Consider the following 23895-nt stretch of genomic DNA (forward strand, 5'->3'; position numbering starts at 1 on the left):
CGCTGGGCACCTCAAGGTGTAGCTGCAGCCACACTCCTACCCCTGGGCTGGATGGGATCATGTAGAGTGTCTGAGAGAGCAGCAAAAGACAAGGAGCAAATGCTGAAGCCACAGCTGCTATCACAGGTCAAGCAAGTCTTTTCTGTGCTTGAAAAAGAGACTTAGGTATTCAAAGCTGTGAGTACACAAAGGCTGTGGTTCTTAGAATTATCAATTAGTTTAGGTTGGAAAGGACCTTGTGAGATTTAGTCCATCCACTAACCTAGCACTGCCAAGTCCACCACTAAACTGTCCCTAAGTGCTGCATCTACACGTCTTTTAAATGCTTACCGGGTTGGGGACTCAACCACTGCCCTGGGCATCCTGTCAGTGCTTGAGAACCCTTTTGGTGAGGAAACTTTTATCCAATATAAACCTCCTCTGGTTCAATTTCAGCCTGTTTCCACTTGTTCTATTGTTTGTTAACTTTGGTGAAAAGACTAAACCCCACTTTTTTGCAATCTCCTTTCACGTAGTTGTAGCTAGTGATGAGGTTTCCCCTGAGACCCCTCTTCTCCAGCCTAAACAGCCCCAGCTCCCTCATCCAGCTTGTGCTCTAGACCCTTCACTAGCTTTGTCCAAGGCAGCAGTTCTGCTGACCCCCCTCCTTACTTCTCTGAGAATTGAAAACTCATTTTGTGATTACTGTGCCCAAGGCAGCCTCCAGCCATCACATCACCCACAATTTGTTCTCTGTTCACTAACAACGGGTTCAAGGGGCACCTTCCCTAGTTGGCTCCCTCACCAGCTGTGTCAGGAAGTTATTTTCCACTTGCTCCAGGAACCTCCCGGATTACTTAGTCTCTGCTGTATTGTATGAAATGGCAGACAGATAAAACCTAGAAGGAGTCACAATTTTCTAGCATCTCCAACTGGGCAGTTTAAATAGTCTTCTTGACAGTGTGCCAGTCATTTTAGTACCAGATATGATCACACTGCAATTAAGTGCTGTAAGCCCACATGGATGAGGAGTAGAAAAAAACTGAAAAGGCTCACTGATAGGTTTTACCTACCTGTGCATTAAAAGCAGTTATCAGGTTTCTGCCCTTTAAATTTTAATGTTCAAAACCCTGAGAATCAATTATGTTAATAAATACTTTAACACCTCAGCTCTTTTAGAGTCGCTGTGGGACAAGAAGAGTTCACAAAGTGCTTTGGTTTTCTGCAGTGTAGAAAAATTGCCAGCCAGGAGTTGGCAGAGAGCATCAGTATCTCTCTAGGACTCCTCCAGTTGGCAGCTGCAGGATATCAGCCTGCCGGAAAGGCTGCTGTAAAGCTGGATGTTTGCAAACAGCCAGCTGCTCCTTGCGTCGGGGAAACCTCATGCTCAGTTTGACCCAAATGGGTACTAATATGCTTGATTTTTATACAGGTCTGGAAATGCACGCTGGTCATATGTGAATGTGCTCATGAGGTCAGTTGTTGCTGATTATTGCTGCCAGTTTGCCTCTGTAAAGCAGCAAGAAACTGACACTTTCTAAAATCAGAGCAATTTGCTAATTTAAAATGTTAATGGATTCATTTATGGGGGTTTTTGCATCCTTTATCAGGTCTAGAACTGCTATTCACTTACAGAGAATTATTTTATGTGCATGTTTTCCCTTGTGATTTATTTCTAGTCCAACTTTTACATTGCTAAATTCTGCACTAACCCAAGTGAAATAATATTTTCTGCTCAGTGAAGGATTAATACTTTTGATGAGATGTTTCTGACACAGGAGGTCCACAGATGTTCTTGCACAAGCTTTAAAAGGGACATTCGACATGTGGTATTACAAGAACATATTCAGCAAATTTAGGTAAGTGAATTCACTTAATAAACTGCTTTTCATTGAACTAGATGGAGCCAAATCAACTACTTTCCCAATAAATTTATTTGTGCAGTATAGTTTGGTGCTTACTAAGCTATCTGGTTCATGCTGTGTTTTGGAGGGGAAGGAGTGAAGCCAGTGGCACTGGGAAGTTTCAAGGCAGAAAAAGGGCAGCTCCCTAGGAGTACAGCAGTGTGCTTACTGCAGTGCTGCTGCTTCTCCAGATTTTGAAAGAAGGGATTCATGTTGTGCTACACAACCATCCCTGAAACTCAAAAATGTTGAAGCCAAAAGAAAGATGAGCTATTTTGGATGCCCCCTTCACTGCTTTTCATTTCATAAGTAATAAGGTGTCCTGAAGGGGCTGGAATAGGAAATTCTCACAGCCCCAGAAAGCATCCTGGGACTCTGTTTCTAGCCTCACAGTTAATGTCTGGAGTTTCTAACAAGAGGAGCCATTCACTGTGTTAAATTCACATGCATAAACCCTTTTGTGGATACTGAATGCTTTGGCATATGCAGAGTTCTTCTTTCAAAAGCCCATATTCAATACAGATTTCAACATTTCTGGACAGTAAGTCATCTCTATCCATCAAGACTGAGAACCACAAAAGTTGGGTGCTTTTTATAATTGAGTGTGACTTCTCCAAAGAGAGATGATTGCACCATAAGAATGGAAATTTTTCTGCCAGAATTTGCCTCCCTGTATCACTTTCCCTACTGAAAGATGTGCGTGGGATTTGGGATATGCTGTCACAATGGGTCTTGGATGAGACATTACAGATCATGTGCTTTGGATTTTGTCTGACACGGAGTCTTTGTCAGGCAGCTTGCTGATAACACTGACTCCTGCAGTATTTATCCAAATGACCTCAAAATGACTTGGTCAAAGGAAAAAAAAAGAAAAAAAAAGAGGTTATAGCTTTCCACTCCTTACCTCGAGCTCTTGACCTGCATAAAGATCAGATTTCTTTAAGAGATATCGGAGAAGACTTTGTTTATATTCCCCTTATTTACATTACAGCTATTGTCTAGTATGTCCTGCTCTTTCTGGGTAGGCAGCACTCTCTGAGTGCTAAACACAGCTTACTAGGCTGCCAGAATGACAGTTCTACATCATATTATGAAGGTGGGTCCTTAGTGTGGATTTTATTAGAGTAAGGCATCTGCTTTCACTGCCCATGATCCCACCCTAACCCATCGCTTCTGCTTTCATTCCCCAGCATGTGCTGACTACTCTGTTTTCTTAGGTAGGGTTTAATAAGTTTTTCTTGATGTTATGCAAAATAATCAGGCAAACCAATATTAGATGCCACCACTTCAGCCTCTGGAATAAGAGTTTTGTTAGCAAAGTGAGTTAGAAAATAGTTTTATTTTGAAACAGTAGCATTTGGGTATTTGCTTGCCAAGTTAATTTTATGTTTCTTAATACACATATTCCTTAGACTGAGCCATCATTTCCTGGTTTCTGAAGCTGAAACAATATTTGTTTCCTTCCTAATCACATGGTTTTAGTTAAAAAGGAGTTTTGATTTGGTTCTCTTAAAATTAGAAGCATATTTTGTTTCAATTTGATTATTTTTAAAGTTCGGCAACTCTGACGACAGGAAAAAAGACTCCTAAGAGCACTTTCTTAAAAAATTCTGGACACTTACAAAATAAATGAAACACCACCAAGTAGTTTTCCTTCAATAACCTCACTATATTTTTATTTCTCTTGTATTTCTTCTAACAGTGTTATCCACTAATATAACCCAATGAAGATATTTCAGTCATTGCATCCATAAACTAGCCTTGATTCATGGAGAAGCATCCACACAACCTCTCCTAAAGATCTGAGCTGGCAACTTACACACATGTGAATGCTCATTAGTTTCACTGATGGATGTGAGAGAACCTGTTAGCAGACTGTAAAGACTGAGCTTCAGTGTTGAACCCTTCTGGATGACTGGGGGGAATAAGATTACTTCTGTGAGATGGATGGGAAACTCTTAAACTCTCAAATACCAGTTACAAGTAAGAAAACACATTGTTCGCATCAAGGAGTTTAGACATTCTTCTTTTGAATGAACCTCAGAATGTCACAAGTTGCTGTAAATGAGGATAACCTTGTGAAATGTTCTCTCTCTGCTGAACAGAATCAAAGCTGTTTGAAAGAGACCCAGGTGTGACATCCTGCTTACTAGCAGGTGTGTTATCTGCTCCTAACAACTTATCTGGGGGTGAAGCAAGCAGCATGGGTGAAGATTTGCTTCATATATAAACATTGAAATAAAGAGCCCACAGCCTCTGGCAACTCAGCAGAGTTAAAAGGTATTTAGATTCAGTAAAGACAGTAATAGGAAGCCAAAGTATTTTTTTTTTTCTGTTACCGAGAAGCCAGATCATATCCTCAGAACCTTCTTCCTCAGGTACTACAAAACCTAATTCTTGAGATAAAATCAAAAAAGACATCAGGCAGTAGCTCATTGCTCCTTATGTCCTCCCTGATTTTTGCCCTGCTACCAAGGACACCTTTGATTTTATTAATCAGAAGAGAAAAACAACTGTCAGATTCCTCACACAAATCACATTCTGCCAGCTGTGCTAAAAAAAAAGTGATGCAAGGATCACAACTATAATGGCTCCTCTGGAGAGGCCATCTCTAATCCTATTATGAAGACAGGTATTTTTCCAGGTAAACTTATACCAATGGTTTCATTGTTCAAAATTCTAGGCCTCATTCCCCTAAAAATCAAACAAAAAGCCACACACCACCACCAGAGAGGAAACCAGCACACATCTATGAAGGCATTTACATGTCAGTGTTCACTGCATGTGTATGGTCATGGGCATGTTTTCCCTCTGGAGAAGAAATCACATTTTAGCTCTCAAAACTAGGAGCAAACATTCCTCCCCCCTTTCTCTGAGACCTGTGTAAACTATTTGGATATTATTAAGCTAGGTATCATTTGTGAGGATAATTCAAGCAAGCGGAAACAGAATGGAAGAAAAAGAATACTTGAAGAGTATTTGCAGATTTTAGTATTTAATAATGCAACTATGTTTTTACCTAAAAGCAAAAAAATCCTCTAGAAGAGGGGCTTTATTGCCAGTGTAAAATCTGCCTTAAAATAAATATATAACAGGCTCAAGCATTGTGAGTTTTAGATGAAGCTATCAGAATTGAAAGCTGTGATTTTAGGCAGTGTGTCTTCCTTGTGATTCTTGGCCCTCTGGTTATGTCTCAGGCCATACTCATAGTATGGAAATGCCCAACCACTTGTTACATCTCAAATCCTCACCTTTAACTGTTCCTATCACATTTGTAATGTTTTTATACCTTAAGAACTTGCACCATATGCTAAATTCCTGACTCCTTCTGTCTGGGAAAGTTTGAGGAAAAAGAGCGGCAAGATACGGGAATATTTTGCCTTCACTCATGCTTCCTTCATAGAAACTGAGCTAATCTGGGAACCTGGAGCCTAGTTCTAATCCAGTTTTCTTGTCCTGAGGTGAAGCCAAAGTTTACCTTTCCATTGAGAAGACAAGTGTGTCCACTCCTTTCACCCCCACCCTTGACGGTAGGAACTGTTTTGAACCCACACTGCATGGTCAGAGTGGAAGTACAGTAGATGATCCTTCTCCATGGAAACTACAGATCAAAGTGTTTTTCGAGACATATTTTGAATGTAGCCAAGTGTTCTGAAGCATTACACAGCCTGTGAATTTGCTTTTCCTTCACTATGGGTTAATGAATAATCCACTGTGTACTTTTATCTTGCAAAGTTTGGTCTTTAATTGTTGGTTTCAGGAGACAGAAAGCAACTAAATATTACTGATTTGTTTTTTTTGGTTTTTTTTTTTCTGTTAAGTAGTATGTGAAATCAGTAAACGGAATGTTGTGAGGTTTGTTAAATTGTAGCTAACAGCTCACCATTGTCAGATGGCATAGACCCTGCTGCCTTTACCCCATCCCCTTGCTTAAGACAGTCTCATCTTCAGCCTTCTGCCAGGTCTCACACCTGCTGGATCTTTCACTAGCTCATCAGATCTGCTAACCCAGCAGGAACAGCTTCTGTAGGGTTAATGACTGGTCTTATGCAATTTCACACTTTAGCAAAGTGATTGTGCAAGGACTGGAACATGTGAGCTACAGGCACCACATGGCATCTGCTCACAGATAACCATTTGTGACTGCTGCCCTTCTGTTCAGTTTTGAACATTTAGGTCAAGAGACCTCCTGTGTAAGCCTGGGCTGCCACCAAACAAAGTGGTGAGTCAAGACTCTGCGACAGCTCATATCCTCTGTGGCTCACCAGAAAGACCTCTAACACTGAAAGACTCCAGTTGCATGACAGTGAGTTCAGTTCCAATTTTCCCATCTAATTGTTCCTTTAACAACAAAAGTCTGCAAAAAAACAGCCTGACAAACCAATCTTATGAGTACTGCTTCCTGTTTTCTGAAGCTGAATCCAGAACAACAGTTTGTGTAATGATGATGAGCTGTTAAATAAAATTAAGTCTTTTTCCCTATGGACTTTGTAATAAAAACTGTAAACAATATTTTGCAAATAAAGCTGCAGGCCTATGGGCTGTCACTCCCAGATGGCATGAATTAGTGGAGGAAGATTTGTTGTGTTTCCTTTTCCCAGCTGCCCCTCCTCCCTGGGTTTTGGATGTAATAACCTTGGACAGGGATGATTCAGCTGCTGGTGAATCACCTGCAATGCTAAAAGCGATAGCTTGGCTCAGTTTCCTCAAGCAACCATGAGCTGTCAAGGCAGACTAGCAATAAAATTGTCTTCTTCTGCCTAGCTGGGAGAATTTCCTGCTTGCACATCTAGACTCGCTGCAATTAGAGGTGGTTGCACAGATTTTAGTGTGACTTCAACAATCCCTGTTGAGATCTTGTTCAATAAAAAGCTTCCCTGTGCAACTGTGTGTTCATGATGGGGCTGTAAAGCTTTCTTAAACAGAAAACCAATCAGTGAATAGCTAATGTACAGTGTAACTGGAGAAATACTGATCATGGACATTTCACTGTTTTCCAGTTGGTGGCATGGAAAGTAATGGAGTATTTCCAACCAGATTGTTCCTGAAAGGAAATGTGATTTAGAAAAATATTCTGAAATCTTGCTGTTTCAAATGACTGTTTTCTGGACTGATAATAGTGGAGAAAGACAGAACTAAAACTAAAATCAACATGGAAAACTTTGCCAGGCTCTACATCTCTATGGGAATGCACATGTACAACCAGCTGCTAGGGAGAAAAACATGGAGAACCTATTGTCACTGTCAAGTGAGTCTAAATGTCCTTACAAACAGAGACTATTTGTGAGTTACAAATCAATGCTAGTTACCACAGTAATTTCTAACTAATGTGCTCAATGGGTCTTTTTGGCTATTTCTTTCAATATCAGTACCTTCTTCAATAGTCAAAGTTTAGTGTGTAAGGCAGCCGCCTGTTCTCAGCGACAGTAGCACCAACCACTCCTGCTGACAAGCAAGCAGCCATTGTGAGATCATCTCCAAGTCTTTGTTAACATTGGAAAGAACCAGCATGCCAGGTTTGCTCATGCTTACTGTCTCTCAATAAGCCTTCAAATTAGTCTTATGATAAGCATGTTGTTTGAGAAACAGATATGTTTACTCAAAGGCATTCCTTCACATATTTTTTCATTAACATCCCACATCTTTCATATTAAACAATATTCCATTGTCTGGAATAGCAGACATTGGACTTAATGATATTTGAGGTTCCAGAACATCACCACTTGCAGAATGCAGATATCCAAATATTTACAGAAAAACAAATGCAAGGGTACACATACATCTCTAAATGACATTAATATTTTGTACTCTTAATAACATTCCAACCTCAGTGGAAAGCCACTGCTGTGTGCTCAGTTTCATGACAGCACACACAAATATTTCTTAGAGCCAAACAAGTATTGTCAGCATTGTACTGTCTGTGATTTGCTGGTTTTTAGGCAAATACAAAATCACAAAGACCAATGAATTGATCTTTCTCAATTCATTTTCAAACTATCAGCCATTTTAGTGATGGAATTCTCAGACTAGTGAAGTCAACTATTTACCATTCTATTAACTGTAAAATAAAGTTAAGCATAATATATGTGTATGTAAGTTTACAGGTAGTATTTTTTTTTCCCCATCAGATTTTCCCATGGCTTTTGTTAAGAGGGATCTTATTTCTTTTATTAGATTTCTTATTCCCTTCTCAATCAATTCATCTTGGTAGTCTTTAAAAAGCTCTAACATAACATCCATCAGTTTATAGCAGTCCTTTCTCTACAGACAAAATAAAAGGTTTTTAGTATTTTCTATCCAAGTCTCCTTATAGTCCAACTTGGGAGTGGTAATAGGATGACAGCCAAGGAATTTCCAGAAATCTTGAAGTGCTAGTAAGTCATTACTGATGCAGTGCATGAATATTTGGTTGATGAAAGTTTCTGCCCCTGATTAACAGATATTGTCAATGCATCCCAACAAAGTCAAAGCTTCTTGCTTGCTTATGCAACAGGGAAAGAATAAGAAGGGTAGTTAGTTCCCCACTAGGACCAAACAAAACCTTTTAGCACTCTCTAATCTCAAATAGTCTCTGCAAGAGTCTATTTTAGCTACCGCCTCTTCTGAGTCCCTTCCTCACCTCAAGTCATTCTTCGTTTATGTTGTATTTGGTTTAGAGTTTAAAAATTAATAGATCTATTGGTGTGAAAATGTATGAATTCTGGAGATCAGTCTTGTGGCAAAGTATGCCTTCTAAAACAGATTTCATGGAGTACGTGGGCATGAAGCTTTAACAAATGGAGACTTTCATTAGGCACCACAGAAGCTCTAACTGTTTGTTTACATGTAGGAATGTAAATATTACAGGCAGATTCCAAACAAAACTTTAATATTATACTTCATGTAAGTATAATTGAAGTATATATGTATGTATGTTTGGATATATAGAATCACAGAACAGTTAGGACTGGAAAGGACCTTAAGATCATCTAGTTCCAACCCCCCTGCCATGGGCAGGGACACCTCACACTAAACCATGTCACCCAAGGCTCTGTCCAACCTGGCCTTGAACACTGCCAGGGATGGAACATTCACAATTTCACTGGGCAACCTATTCCAGTGCCTCACCACCCTCACAGGAAAGAATTTCCTCCTTATATTCAACCTAAACTTCCCCTGTTTAAGTTTCAACCCGTTACCCCTTGTCCTATCACTACAGTCCCTAATGAAGAGTCTCTCCCCAGCTCCCCTATAGGTCCCCTTCAGATACTGGAAGGCTGCTATGAGGTTTCCATGCAGCCTTCTCTTCTCCAGGCTGAACAGACCCAACTTTCTCAGCCTGTCTTCATACGGGAGGTGCTCCAGTCCCCTGATCATACTTGTGGCCCTTCTCTGGACTTGTTCCAACAGTTCCATGTCCTTTTTATGTTGAGGACACCAGAACTGCACACAATACTCCAGGTGAGGTCTCACAAGAGCAGAGTAGAGGGGCAGGATCACCTCCTTCGACCTGCTGGTCACGCTCCTTTTGATGCAGCCCAGGATACGGTTGGCTTTCTGGGCTGCAAGCGCACACTGAAGCCGGCTCATGTTCATTTGCTCATCAACCAACACCCCCAAGTCCTTCTCTGCAGGGCTGCTCTGAATCTCTTCTCTGCCCAACCTGTACCTGTGCCTGGGATTGCTCCAACCCAGGTGTAGGACCTTGCACTTGTCATGGTTAAACTTCATGAGGCTGGCATCAGCCCACCTCACAAGCATGTCAAGGTCCCTCTGGATGGCATTCCTTCCCTCCAGCGTATCAACCGAACCACACAGCTTGGTGTCATCAGCAAACTTGCTGAAGGCGCACTCAATCCCACTGTCCATGTCAGCAACAAAGATGCTGAACAAGACCGGTCCCAACACCGATCCCTGAGGGTCACCACTCGTTACTGGTCTCCAGCCGGACATTGAGCCATTGACCACAACTCTTTGTGTGCAGCCATCCAGCCAGTTCTTTATCCACTGAGTGGTCCATCCATCAAATTGATGTCTCTCCAATTTAGAGACAAGGATGTCATGTGGGACAGTGTCGAACGCTTTGCACAAGTCCAGGTGGATGACATCAACTGCTCTACCCCTGTCCATCAGTTCTGTAGCCCCATCGTAGAAGGCCACCAAATTGGTCAGGCAGGATTCCCCCTTAGTGAAGCCATGCTGGCTGTCACCAAGCACCTTGTTGTTTTTCATGTGCCTTAGCATGCCTTCCAGGAGAATCTGCTCCAAGATTTTGCCAGGCTCAGAGGTGAGACTGACTGCTCTGTAATTCCCGGGGTCACCCATTTTCCCCTTCTTGAAAATGGGGGTTATATTTCCCTTTTTCCAGTCACTGGGAAGTTCACCTGACTGCCATGATTTTTCAAATACGATGGTCAGTGGCTTAGCAGCTTCATTTGCCAGCTCCTTCAGGAGCTGTGGATGGATTTCATCAGGTCCCATGGACTTGATTCCTCCCCACAGGTTTCACAGCCTAAATCATGGCACCTTCATGGCATAAAGTTTATGGTGCCAACAGACAAAACCTCTTTTTGCTATTGGAGGCATCTGCCAGCAGTGCTGTAGCTGCTGCTCATGTTCTGGCTCTGTTAATTTTCCTTTCTGTGCCACAGCCAGGAATGCTGCCACTGGACCTCAAGACACACCACCTTCGATAAGGGCGACATCTCTCAACAGAGCTGTACCAATAATCAAGGTTTGTTTTGATCAAGCAGTAAGTACCCAGCAGACCCAACACTGCAAGGCACCTTGGCACACAGCCTTTGCCTTTGTCATACCTTTTTCATCCATCTGTGTCCCAAGCATGAGAACATTCTTATTCCTAGTGTGAATATTGCTGAGGGCAAGTGAAGAAGGTGTGAAGGAGTTTTCTACTTTTCTGCCCCAGACAAAGCTATTTTCCTCAGGTATATGCTATCTTCATAACATCAGGATGTGAGCTTGGTGGCTTTGGCAAGCAGAAAAAAAATCTGTTAAGACGGAGATACCTAGGATTACAGAGAAAGGGTGTTACACAGTGAGTGGACAAAAGCCACTGCCTGTAATGCTCCCCCACCTTTTGAAACTTCAGTGATCCTCATAAGCCTCACCAGAGACACAGTAGTTCTGCATTCCACTAGAATATCTGATAGCTGTGAACCCAAACCGGACTGTCACAGGGAAGAAGAACTCAGTCAGAGAAGCTATTTTGTTAAAAGATTTATTTTAGAAGGCTTAGGGTTTTGGACAGCTGCTTACTGAGGCACACAGTCCACACAGGTGAGCATCAACTGCCCCAGGAAAGTTACCAGAAAAGAGGAATCTGCTTGGCTCCTTCCTCAGATGAGATCACATCACCATGAAGACCAGTTTCCAAGCAGCTGCCTATTGCTCTGGGGTATGATTTCCAAATCCATAAAGTAAATAATAATAGAGCCTGTATCTCAGCTGCTACTTTTTTGTTGTTGTTTTCCTTCCCAGTTTTACTCAGAGGATCAAGTTAGTGACAAGAAAAATTACATTCTCTGTGCTTTGAAGCATTACAGGATAGTAAGATTTCTGTACCACAGGAACATGAACTCACATGGTAAAGAAACAACAGGCGACAAAATACCATGTTCTGTACTGTCTTTGAATCAGCAACAGTCAAACCAATGCAGCCACTCCAGTCAAATTTGGAACCCAGTCATTTTTTTTTAGAGACTATTTGAAGTTTCAAACAATGGTCATGAAACCAAGGATTCCTTTGTAGGAGCTGCATTGTACTTCATGCTGTCAGACACGATGCTGTCACAACTGAGATGCTCTGCCACTTCATGCCATCTTCTTGTTAGGACTTCACAGCAATCCCTCTGTGAGTCCCAAGATCACCACCTCCAAAAATTGATATATGTTTCTGTTTCTGCACCAACACAGAACATATTTTCATTTCACAAAGCTTCCATTTGTATAAATTCAAATCTGTTGTTTCAGGAAGCTCTTGAATTTCTCAGCTTACCAGCGAATGGCAACAGCACCAGCAGTGCTGCCCCTCCTCACATTTCAGTGAATGATAGTGAGAAGTCAGGTCCACAAGAGGCTTTCCTGGCTCCCTGCCAAATACATGTGGTTTCTCAGTCCCTTCTCCCACAGAAGTGCCAAGTATTAGTCTGTGATGCAGGATCATGTTTAAGGCATTACAGCAGACATAACTGAAAGGACTAATTTCAGTTAATGTATTTTCACAATAAGGTGAAAAGAAAACAGTTCACTGGATTAAAAATGAATAGTTTGAGTGAAAGCTACTGATTAAGAGCCAACTAAAAAGCAATTTTCTTAAAACCTGTTACTAATGAGAGGTGAGGCTCCTTCAGTTCACAGCTGCTAGAGAAACAGTTCTTTCCTACCACCACCACCTTCAGCAAGGTCCACTTTAGAGCTGCTGGTCTCTGAATCTTGTGCTTTTTCAGTCCTTCTTTGCTCGACCTTTGAAGTTATCCATGACATGGAGGGTTCCAAAATACTCCATAAGGAGAACAGAAGCTTTCACTGGTAGGATGCTGTAAGACAGGGAAGTTGAAGAAAGAACATTAACAAATAAACAAACCAGAACAGACATTAGTAGAGTTCTGCATTTTTATCACAGAATTAGTTTTACCTGGCAAATACTAGCAAAGACAGTATTCTCTCTAGAATATACTACCACTGGTCCTCTCAAAATATCCCTTACACTCCCTTGGCAGCCTGAGTTATTAGGCAGATCAATTCCCCAGTCTGGCTTGCACCAGTCAGAAGTGCCCTAATGCTAGAGCAAGACACCAGATATGCAGTTACTAAGAAGCAGGCCTAGTCTCTACAGCCCACAGTAAAACTACAGCAAATGGAGTCAGCAGGTCAAAGTCAGACATTCCTGTCACTGTTCTGTGGTCCAAGGGTAGAGTGAACCCCTAGAGATGAGGAAAAAAAAAAAAAAGACAGAACTCCAGAAACATCGGTGTGAATTTTCATTAAGTTCTGTCCCAGTGGAAGCCTGGTTGGCACTTTTAGTCAAGCACATAGCTGAAACAGACCTGGGCAGAAGAGAGGGAAAGGAGAGGCATAACTTACTTTTTCAAAGCAAAAAAGAAATAAAGAACACGCGGTAGCAGCAATATTTCTTGGTCCCGCCGAACAGCGGTGATTATCTTCTCAGCCACATACTCAGGCTCCAGATTGGGAAGCACATGTGGCCACCTGGAAGAGAAGGCATTTCTTACTGTAACAAATTGCTTTGGATTCAGAAAGCAAATATTTTACTCAAAAAGTCTCAATTTTGCAGCTAGTCAACTAAAAGAAGAAATAAATACCACAAATCCTATGAACAATAGAACCTTCATTACGGTAGAGAGTGAGTGGCCACTGTTACTTTCCCCTTGCATGATTTCTCGTAACACAAGCAGTCCTCATATTAAGACACAACAGGCTTTTATTCAGCTCCTCAAATTCTGTCATTATACAAACATTCTAGCAAAGCTATGCCACTGATTTCAGGAGGCAAATGGGGGTTTAGAAAACAGAGAGGGCAGCTGGAGCATTTGGCTTCTGCAGAGGAAAGGACACCAACTAAGTTTCACATTTCAGCTTACATGAATATCAAAGTACCAAGGGCTTTGCCATTTGGGTTGCCCACTCACTGGATAAGCACTGTTAACACCCACCTGAGGCCCTAAAAATAACACAAGCAGAGAAAAGCCTAGATCATGAATTTCATAAGGAAATAGGAGTATGCAAAATACTAATCATGTAAGTTGCATTAAAAACCTCACACAGGTTTACTCACTTAGTGCTACAGCCATCAAACATCCCTGTGTTTATGAAGTAAGGGCACACAATTGTGGTTTTAACACCAGTCTTTCCCAGTCTTCTCATCTCTAGATTAACTGACTCTGCAAAACCAACAGCTGCAAATTTACTTGCGCAGTAATCTGTAAAATAAACAAAACATTGCAGTTAAACATTTTAATCTACTAATTAAACTTTACTAAACAGGTTCAGTAAGTCCTGCCACTGAATACACACACAGGAGCTGTAACATAACAGAGAACTGGGACAAAACTATGTTCTAGCAAGTAAACTATCTCACCACAGATTGGCGTTTGTTTTTTAACAGTATCAACTTTACTACACTTTACTACAGAAATTATATATACACAGTACCTGCAGGAAATTACCGTCCAATAATAAAATACTTTACAACAGAGTAGCAACTGTTTTCAGGTTTAAGTTACAAATGAAATTTGACTTTGATGTGACTCACTCCTTTACTTTCCCCTTCCTGAGTTAACTGTTGTTTCTAGACTGGCAGACAAAGGGTTTCTCACCACATCCCAGCAAATCACCTTTCCACTCTCTACTGAACAACAGCAAATGAAATGACCTTTTCATACCAGACCTTATCTTTGAATTCATGCACTAGCTTCTTGCATCAAACTCAAGCTTTCAAGACTCTAATGTGGTTTCAACTCCAAACTCGATTTGTCTTATCAATGCCTTGAAGCTACACTTGTTTTACTGCTATGTCACCTTATTTCATTTTCCTCCCCCTTTGCATACATTTTTCAAAATGCCTTCTGAGTTACCCTAATCTCAACACTTTCTTTCCATCGTTGTGTGGGCTGTCTTGAATGAATGGCTGAGACAGAGAATGCAAAATGAGATATCACACCTCTGCACCACACCTGGATTTTAGTAGCTCTCTGAATCAGGGAAGCCCGTACAGGGCTCTGCTTAGCTTGGGAACATACTTGCCAAAACCAAACCACCAAATGGCCTCTTCCCTACCAAATACCTGTGGGTTAATTTTAGTACCACTGAAGTTCTTGGTTTCCAAAGCTCTACATGGCTCCTAGATCCTCTAACTGCCTTGGCAGAAAACCCTATTTCACAGCACTGTGAGTGAAAACTCATTTGAAAGGAATGGTCTGCTTAAGGTCAGCTAGTTTGAAAGTGTGACCATTTACTTGACCTGTACGCAGACACAGAAACTCAAAATCAGCATTTATTTTCATGAGTACTGATTGTAGAGTTTAAATCAGACTAATTTTCTAGGTGAATAACAGCTTTAATACAGCACCTGAAAGAAGATTGACTCCAGTCAGTCCCGCTGAACTTGCAATACTAACCAAGTGTCCGTGGTTAGAGGCTATCATTGCTGGGAGGAAGGCTTTGTAAGTCTGCAACAGAAGTCAGAGTTGCAATGAAATATGTTACTAAGTAAGATATGTGCTATAATATTCTGAAGGTGTTGTTTATAAAGAAATTCGCCCTACAGTTTAAATAAGGGGGAAGGAGTTTGTTGTTTGAACTCCAACCTTCAGCTACAAAGCTGGGACTTTCCAGGCCCCACCAGTGCCAGTTTGTCCTCAACACCACAGACAGACGTAACTTGCTGAAAGCTAAACATACAGCTTCAGCTAGTTGTTAAGTTTCTTTCAGCCTAAAGCTCAGCACTGCAATGCTTCAAATGAGAATTAAGTGTTCACTGTGAATTTTGTAAAACGGCAAAACTCTGAGTTTCACTTTTTCCTTCTATTAAATTCATTTAATCTTTGTGATTAAATTTATTTATGAAGAAACTGAAGCATGTTCTAGATGATCTTAATTCTAGATGATCTTAAGGTCCTTTCCAACCCTAACTATTCTATGATTCTATGTTCTAATATCTCCTTTGCAATTATTTATGATAGGAACACCATATAGATGACCTGCCTTCCCTGGAAGAAAAAGCACATTAAGTTACTCATTTTGGACAAAAGCCCCACTTAAGAGCATTGTCTGAACATGTGGTATTTCTTGCTGAAACTATTATAACCACAAAGCAACTAGAACACAAGCAGAACTGAACACTTCCCTGTTAGCAGACAGCAGCAACTTTTAGGCTGAGCCTCCTTCATGTCAATTGATTTTGAGATTATAACTATTAATTTTGAGATTATGACTAGCTTCAGAATTCAGCAAATGGTAAACTTCAATCTTAAGAGCATTTCTAAATATGAAACAGTTTTGCTTCTATCTACATACCCCAGAAGATCCCAAAGGATCTGTTCTTGCACTCTTATTTTACAGACTTCCATAGAAAGCAATTTCTCATATCATTTCTGAATGAAGTTACAAGGATCTATATATCCTTTCATATTTCTCTCAATTCCAAAAGGCAAAATTAACACTGAAAACATGTTTAACCAATGTCTTAGCACGTATATGCAAAGTACAGGTATTACCCAGAAGTGTGCCATTATGTTCACTTCCATAGTTTTTTCCACAAGTGAATCTGGAGAATCAATAAATCTCTTCCCAGTTACAACACCAGCATTGTTGACTACAATGCTAACATCGCCAACTTCTTTTTTAACCTAAAACAAAAAGCCTCGAGATATAATGCAATAAATACAAAATATGCCTTCTAAGTTTTACATATGAAAACATAACAAACAGAAACATAACATGTATCAACTTGAACTTCTTATGCTTGTTACAGATGCAAACATCTCAGGTTCTTGCATGTTCCCACCCGATGTCTTTCTAGAGCCGAGCTCACAACTGGAATTAGTTTGGAGGTATGAAGCCCAACAGCTCCACATAGGCTTCTGCTTTCAGCAGCTCTGCTTCTTGCTGTGACTGTTCCAGACAAGTTTCTACTGCAGAGAGTTTAATTAACACAAGTATTTCGATATAGTGAACCATCTTAAAACCAACAGGCAATCCTGCTCACAAGGCCATTCTTATGCCACACGGTGAGGCACAGTACATAGATCCTCATGCAAATTCACCAGGATGAGGTACATCAAATATACATGAGTGCTCCAATATCTAAACGTTCACTTGGGAGGTTCCTTGCATTATATTCAAACCCTCTTATGTTTTCCACAGAGCAACTTGAGCACAGAAAAAGTGCTGCCATACAACTTGAAGGCTGAAGTTGCACAGTACTCGAGTCTTTTGCTGATTGTCAAGACACTCAGCCCAGGCTTCCCCACTCTGCTTTGAGGCAAAGTCTAGGAGACCTTTACTGAGCCTTTCCCCTAATTGCTGGAAGAGGTGAGCTTGCCAAAGCTCTAAATCTCCCCATTTGTGCAGTGCAGGAAAGTATGTTCCAGCTGATCTTATTAAACATCTTTTTGAGGTACAAACACTATTTCTTGTTTGTTTCTGCATTTATATTTATGCTTTTATATTGAAGTTTAGTAGTGAGCAGTTACCACAGTTCCCAAAGACCATCCCAAAACAGCTTTCTAAGAACCACAAACCCCTCCAAACTGCCTACAAGAGGTGGAAGAAAGCACCGGGTGTTCTATAGGCAGCGCAAAATACCACCAGGAAGCATGCTTCTACTGTTGCTCCTCTGCAAAGGAAAGCATTCTGAGAAAAGAGGAAAACTGGCTGCAAGCTGTCATCTTGACTAAGCAGAAAAGACAATGGATAAGCAAAAGAGATAATATGCAGGGGATCCTGGAAGTAAATGTGAACCCAGATGTCATTTTGCAACATAATGAGGAAAAGATTTCTGGTTCTTCAAAAGTAGCAGGATCAAAATACCCATAGAGTTACTCCCTCTTTCAAAGCTCTAGATTCTTAAAAGTTCAGCTGAAGTCAAGGGAGGGAGGAGTAGGTCAAAGAAGGCCACATTCCTTTTGGGGTTGGGTACTTCTGGAACAAGGATATTATAATTAAGTTTCCTGACAGCCAAAAACTGTTGTTCATCCTGGTGGTACAGGAAAGGAACAAGGACACCACCATGTGCAGAGCTTTTTGGTTTTCTTCCTAGTGGAATGGCTATTTCCAGGTCTCTCTGTGGCTCATGAAGTACCAGAAGCAGGTATTTAAGGTATACATACATTTTGTATTGGCTTTGAGATTGTTTTAATAGGCACAAAGTTTTCAACCATATCCTGCCCTGTGTGCATGAATTTAGTTCACTATAGTCTTGCAAAACTCCAAATCTTTGTGTGAAGCTGAATCACAGGGCGGGGGGAACAAAACCTGGAACCATGCTGCCTCATCTTGCAAAGCCCAACACTGAACACTATGATCCAAAGTCTACTGCACTGCATTAAGTGAACAGTGGCACCAAGCACCAATACTAGAGTCTTGTTGTCAACTAAGATAGGAAAGTTGTCAGTATGATTCTACATCAGTTGTCAGTAGGGCATGACATTTCTGAAATAACCATAGTAGGGTCTTTTCTTCTATGTGGCTCAGCAGGAGGATTATTAGCAGATTAGCTGTTAATGAACTGCTGACAGAAGATTTTTAGTGAGGAATCATGCACTGAGACCCTCTTACCACTTCTTGTGCTAGGCTCCTGTCTACCTCTGGTTTTGTCATCCCAAATCCGTATTACATACTCTGCTACACCCTCTTCTGTTTGGCTAGAATGGCTCTGCTATTACTTTCCTCCATGGGACAGAATGGCTAGCCCTTGAGTCCTGAAAACTGAAGGTTATTTTCTACCTTCTTCATTCCAGTGTCCTTCACACTGGAATACTCCCTCCTCCTCCACTGCTTCCAGCTGAGCAGGAAGCACAGTTGCAGGGCTGTGGTGAGACATGTGCAACTGCTCCACAGGGACAGCAGCTGTGCAACTCAGGCAGCATAATGAGGCTGCACAGGGGACCAAGGGTGACCAGCATTACAAAACCAACAGCATCACCCTCGAACAAGCTTTAAGTCATGCACAAGCTCCTCTTATCAAGAAGTTTGTTCTAGTCATTTTTGCAGATATAAAAATGCAGAAGGCTGAAGCTTCTTATGCAGCACCAAAAGAGGAACACCACCGCAGCCAACAGATGTTCCTGAAGACAGCTGAATCTTTATTGTTTTTTTAAGAATTCATCCTCAGGCAAACACTCACTGTGGAAGTCTCCCAGTCCAGCAGTTAAGATTAGCAACATGTTAAGCAAATGAAGACAGGTTGTTATAATGGAAACCGTTAAGCAATTTTAGCTTCTGGCAGTTCTACTTGTCTGCCCAAAATATTTAACCACGTGCTATATTTACAAAGCTCTTCAGAAAGGAAAGTATGAAATATGTAAGACTTCTGGATACATTTATTAATGCTGATAAAGTGGGCCTGCAAGCATCTATTCACAGCCATGGAGCTATCTGAAAACTGCCAAAGCAGTTAATCCTTTTTACAATGTATGGTCTTTAGGGTTTACTTTTGGTAAAAAGCCTGCCAGCACTTTAAACACTGCTTTAGCTTCAATAAACCGATTTTCTGCACTTCACCAGTAAGATCTTGCTCAGTAATTGAATGAATGAGAAGCTCCTCAGTTGAAATGAGCTACTGAAAAAGAGAACCAGCCCTTTTTAAAGGAGCAGACGTACACAAGTCAACTCTAAAAACCAGTATTATTGAAAAAGGTAGCATGTGAAGTACATTCTGAATCAATCCACTTTAATCTCTTGCTTTGAAGTCACCAAAACTTACCATACATATGTGCATGCACTCATCTTACAATAGCATCAAAGCCACAAATGATGCTTACCTGATCAGCTACCCTGTAGACATCCTGCCTGTTGCTACAATCACAGACATAGGAGTGCACTCTCACCACTCCATTTTCTTTGACCAGTTTACTTGTCTCCTTAAGCCCCTCTTGATTAATGTCCCAGAGAACCACTGTGGCTCCAAGGTTGGCAAACTTTAAGGATAAGAGTCTCCCAATGCCACTTCCTGCTCCTGTTATTAATACTATTTCACCACTAACACTCTTCTTCCGTTTAGGCACAATTGAGAACACTAGTGACTCCAGCAAGTAATAGACAAGTAGTCCAGTGACTTTGAGTGTTTCCAGGAAGAAGTTCATCTTGAGAATATTTCTTCAGATACCTGGTAAAAGAAAATGTTTTTCAGACAGGTTAAGCCTTAATGAGAAAAAAAAGGAACATCAGTATTTCAAAATGCATTTTCAGATCCATTCTACATATTTTCCTGTAGCCTGCTTCTGAGCGTTGCTTCAAAAAGCTATATAGGTTTGTATCTGCACATCAGACACATTTGTCCTTCCTGTATCATCACCAGGTTGCTTCAACTGCCTTCCAGAACACAGCATACAGTTGATTTAACATTTGGCAGAGGCAGGAGACACCTGTCCTCATCTGCTTCAGCAATTCCCTACTCCTCATGTCATGGGTTTACATCTCTGCTCTGTCAGCATGTGAACTCAAAAAAGTGATGGCTACACCCTGAACATCTTAAGCAGAAATTCATGGCAATTACCAATCAAACCTTACAGCTTGATCAAACAACTTTAGAGCTCACAGGCTAGTTCTTCAGGTCAGGAAAAATTTCTCCTTTTAGAACTATGACATTTTTACTTTGTAGGCACTCCTTGTAATTAAGAAATCATATGCAGACCAAGTCACAGCCTCAACCCTGCTGACAAACTGCCAGCATAGGAAGCTTCAGAATACAATATGCTTAAAAACCTCCAAACCACACCTAGCTGTCACTATTTGCTTACAAACTACCAGTACTACTATTATGAAGGAGAGCCTACTTTTAAAACTGAATAGTTTTTTGTTTAGGGACACACTGCAAACCTATAGAGTTTCTTCTCTTCACCTTCCTGCATTAAGCAAATGTCATGGGCTTGAATCTCAGGTATGCGTTAACTTCAAAATCTGTACTCGTCAGTAATGCTTACACAAAGCAGGAATTTAAGTCCTTGAAAGAATGCTATTTATTTCCCAGTATATGAATGCTACAGTTAAAGCATGTTTTAATTGTTGACTAACTGTGGTTTAACTATGGATTAATATCTTCCTTCTCAGCTAAATGTAGAGCACACTGGGACTTACACTTCAACCTTTAGCACTTCATTCCCAGGTTGAGCACATCTCTTAGTTAACACTGCTATCTATGTGTATAGGTAATCATGTTTGACAAGTACCAAAGAGATAAGTTACTTAGATCTCTGCTATTCTGAGCAAAGTTCATGAAATTCAGCATGTGGACATACAGGTGTTATCATGAGTCTCTGGCTTTATACATAGGAAGCAAGGAAAGACCTGAAAAGGGACAGGCCTCTGCTGAAACACAGCAAATTACTTCAGGGAGTTTTCTTGTCAGAAGCATTAGGACATAACAAAAACATTCCAATAACAGAAAAGCATTCATCAAACCTTAGTGGGTAGGGAAACAAGTTCTTTCTGAAGAGAAGCCACAGGATAAGGGTTTTTTTTTGTTCCCTTTTTAAAAGGGACAAAATGCGTGCAGAGGCAGTAACACCAGTAAGAAATGGAAGAAACATCAAATCAGCACAGGAATATTTTTCTAGAGCCAACATTGACATTTCCTGCAGTAAGCTCACATAGAGCTGCTACAGATATAAACAAAACCAGAGCTGTACAGGAAAAGTGTTACTAAATTTCATGTGCATCAAGAAACCTGCAAGTTTTTGGAAACAGAGTTCTTTGCTGGACCTAAAACAGAAGCAATAAATAAGTAGTTGCTGAATTTAACTTGAGTACACTGACTCAACACACTCTGAAAGCAGACTGGTATCTCTGAAATAGATAAGAATGTTGTAGTTAATCCCTATGGAAAACTAAGGGCAGCAATTACCTTCAAAATATAATACACAATTTGACCTAAACCCAGTTTAGAACTTGGGTTAGCAATTTATTAAGCAAAATAATAATGAATTAGGTTTGCACAGGGCAGAGGCTGATTAAATCTTAGGGAAGTACCGACTTTCTTTTAGAGAAATAGAATTGGTTTAGGCATACAGACCACAGGGGACTTTCTGTTAGATCACCAACTCCGCATCCTTCAATGAGATGCTTAATTCCCACTGACACATCTCTTGCCAGCCCAGCTTTGACTGGGCCAAGTGTCCTCCATTCTCACTGCATTAGCACTGCTAATTACACAGCTACTGTAACCAAGCATATCCATAGACAATTACATTAGCCAAGGCTGATTTTGGCTCCTCAACTGGAGCAAGCAGGGATCTGTTTACAGGTGAATTAACCAAGGGTACCATCAGCACAAATAAAGATCTCAGATCCCTTCTGATACCATGCATTGTTTTTTAATATGCTACACACAAACAGACATAAGTATGGAGCGTTTTTATATTGTAGTGAAGCATCAGAGGATTTACAATAGCTTATCACACAGATTTCTTTCCAAGCACAAATAACTTTGCCAGCACAGACTTGCTGGTAGGTGTGCTAATGTTTACAGCCGAGAGGCTCTTGCAGACTCCCAAGTGCTCAGGAAACACAAGGGCAGCATTAAGGCTGGCACCTGAACCACAAAACACTTCTACTACCCAAAGGGATTAAAGGTTGCTCACCCAGTCATCTGAGTGGAGTTTGGCAAGCATGAATTTACTCATTGCGTCTCTAGGGTTGGGTCTCCCCAGAACCGTACTGGTCCTGTGCCACGATACCCTCCTCACCACCCGCAAGCCGCTGGGCAGCCCTACTCTCCTCTGCTAACCGCACTGACACCACCAAGCCCCAAACCGCACGGGCAGCTCTGAGCAGCGGTGACCCGCTCACCACCTTCTCTCACCCCCGGGACCCACGCTCCCCACCTCCCCAGCACCGGGACAGCCGCGGGTACCTCTGGCTGTGGAGCTGAAGGACACAGAGGGCACCCCACCTGACCGGCGCTAGCAGCCCCGCGGCGAGCGAGAGGTTGCAGCAGGAGGAAACAAGCACCACCACGGAACCGGGTGGGGAGGACGGGCCAACCTTTACACCGCCTGCCCGCCCCGGCGTGGGGCTGACCGGAAGCCCGGGGGCGGGGCGGAGAGAAAGGGCGATGCGCTGCCGGCGCCGGGAAGCCGAGCTGGAGCTCCGCTGCCGCTGGGAAGGGGAGCTGCTGTCTGGGGCGGCGGTCGGGGCTTACGGGGCCCCTTGGCTCCTCGCTGAGGCTAAGGCCGGGGGAAGGGCTCAGGGCTCAAGGACGAAGCAACGTGTTGGGCGGGGGTTATCGGGCAGCTGTCTCCACTTTAAAGGTAGCACCATTTATAACGTGCTTTCGATCTTGAAGAGAAGAGTCTCTGTTGGAGAGATGATCGCTGGGAGCAGGCGGGTTTCGTGTGGCTGGGCTAGATGCGTATTGCGGGGCTGGTGCAGGAACGATCCTTACTGTGCGGCGAGGAGCTCAGAAAGACGTGTGTGGCGGCTGGAACGGTGCCAGAGTGAGGATAGGGCACGCGGCGGCCTCGGAGGAAATCTGGAGGAACCGGTTTGGCAGTACTGAGCTTTGGGAAGTATAGGATTTAGGGAAGCTCGTGTAAACAAGCCGCTATGCTTTGTGTGCTTGTTCTGTGTAAGATCTGCACCCGAGGGTATGCTTTGGGTATGATGAGATAACCTGGCCATGTGAAGCCATGCTGCACGGAAGGGGTTTCACTGGGGTGAACGTGGCCCTTCCAGGGTGGTACCCTTTCCAGGGTGTGAAGGAGACTTGGGCTTGTGAAATGTGTTCTACCTATAGTCAAGAATACTAGTATAGCCAAGGGTCTTGAGTTCAGCTGCAGCGGTACTGCCTACACCATGGCAGCATCAGTGTATTCCAGGTGTTCTGGAGTTTGCCCTTATTCCAGTGCAGTCTGGATCAGTCCATGGCAGATGGCAGGGCTGTGTTTCCACCCCTGGGGCAGTCAGTTCCAAGTGAACTGGACACCCCTCCAAGTAAAAGCAAACTGTGGCCTGCACTCTGCTGACAAAGGAATTGAGAAAAATGCATTGGCAATATCAATCGTGGCATACCACTTGGCTGCCTTTGACTCTAGTTCATACTGAAGTTCTAGCATGTCCGGTATGGCAGCACTCAATGGTGGTGTGACTTCATTCAGGCCACGATAGTCAGCTGTTAGTCTCCACTCTCTATTAGACTTACGCTGACCATATGGGGCTGTTAAAGGGTGAGTGGTTCCTGCTGATCACTCCTTTACTCTCCAGTCTATGGATCAACTTATGGGTGGGAATCAGGGAGTCCGGTTGGTGTGATATTGCCATCGGTGCACCACTGATA

General features: G+C 42.0%; 1 protein-coding gene across 1 annotated transcript; it reads right to left on the reverse strand.

Annotated features, from left to right (window-relative positions):
* Nucleotides 1-11490: 11490 nt before the first annotated feature.
* Nucleotides 11491-22537, reverse strand: SDR16C5 (short chain dehydrogenase/reductase family 16C member 5). The gene is made up of 7 exons (XM_057397835.1): nt 22474-22537; nt 19385-19728; nt 16118-16249; nt 14971-15070; nt 13678-13822; nt 12966-13091; nt 11491-12418 (listed from the first exon to the last, which is right to left on the reverse strand). The coding sequence occupies exons 2-7, from the start codon at nt 19703-19705 to the stop codon at nt 12325-12327; spliced, it is 918 nt and encodes a 305-aa protein (XP_057253818.1). The 5' UTR covers nt 19706-19728; nt 22474-22537; the 3' UTR covers nt 11491-12324.
* Between the last annotated feature and the right edge of the window lie 1358 nt (nt 22538-23895).

Source organism: Pezoporus wallicus, unplaced genomic scaffold (genome assembly GCF_028554395.1).
Source record: "Pezoporus wallicus isolate ANWC-B61680 ecotype Strahan unplaced genomic scaffold, APGP_CSIRO_Pwel_v1 contig_227, whole genome shotgun sequence".
NCBI lineage: Eukaryota > Metazoa > Chordata > Aves > Psittaciformes > Psittacidae > Pezoporus > Pezoporus wallicus.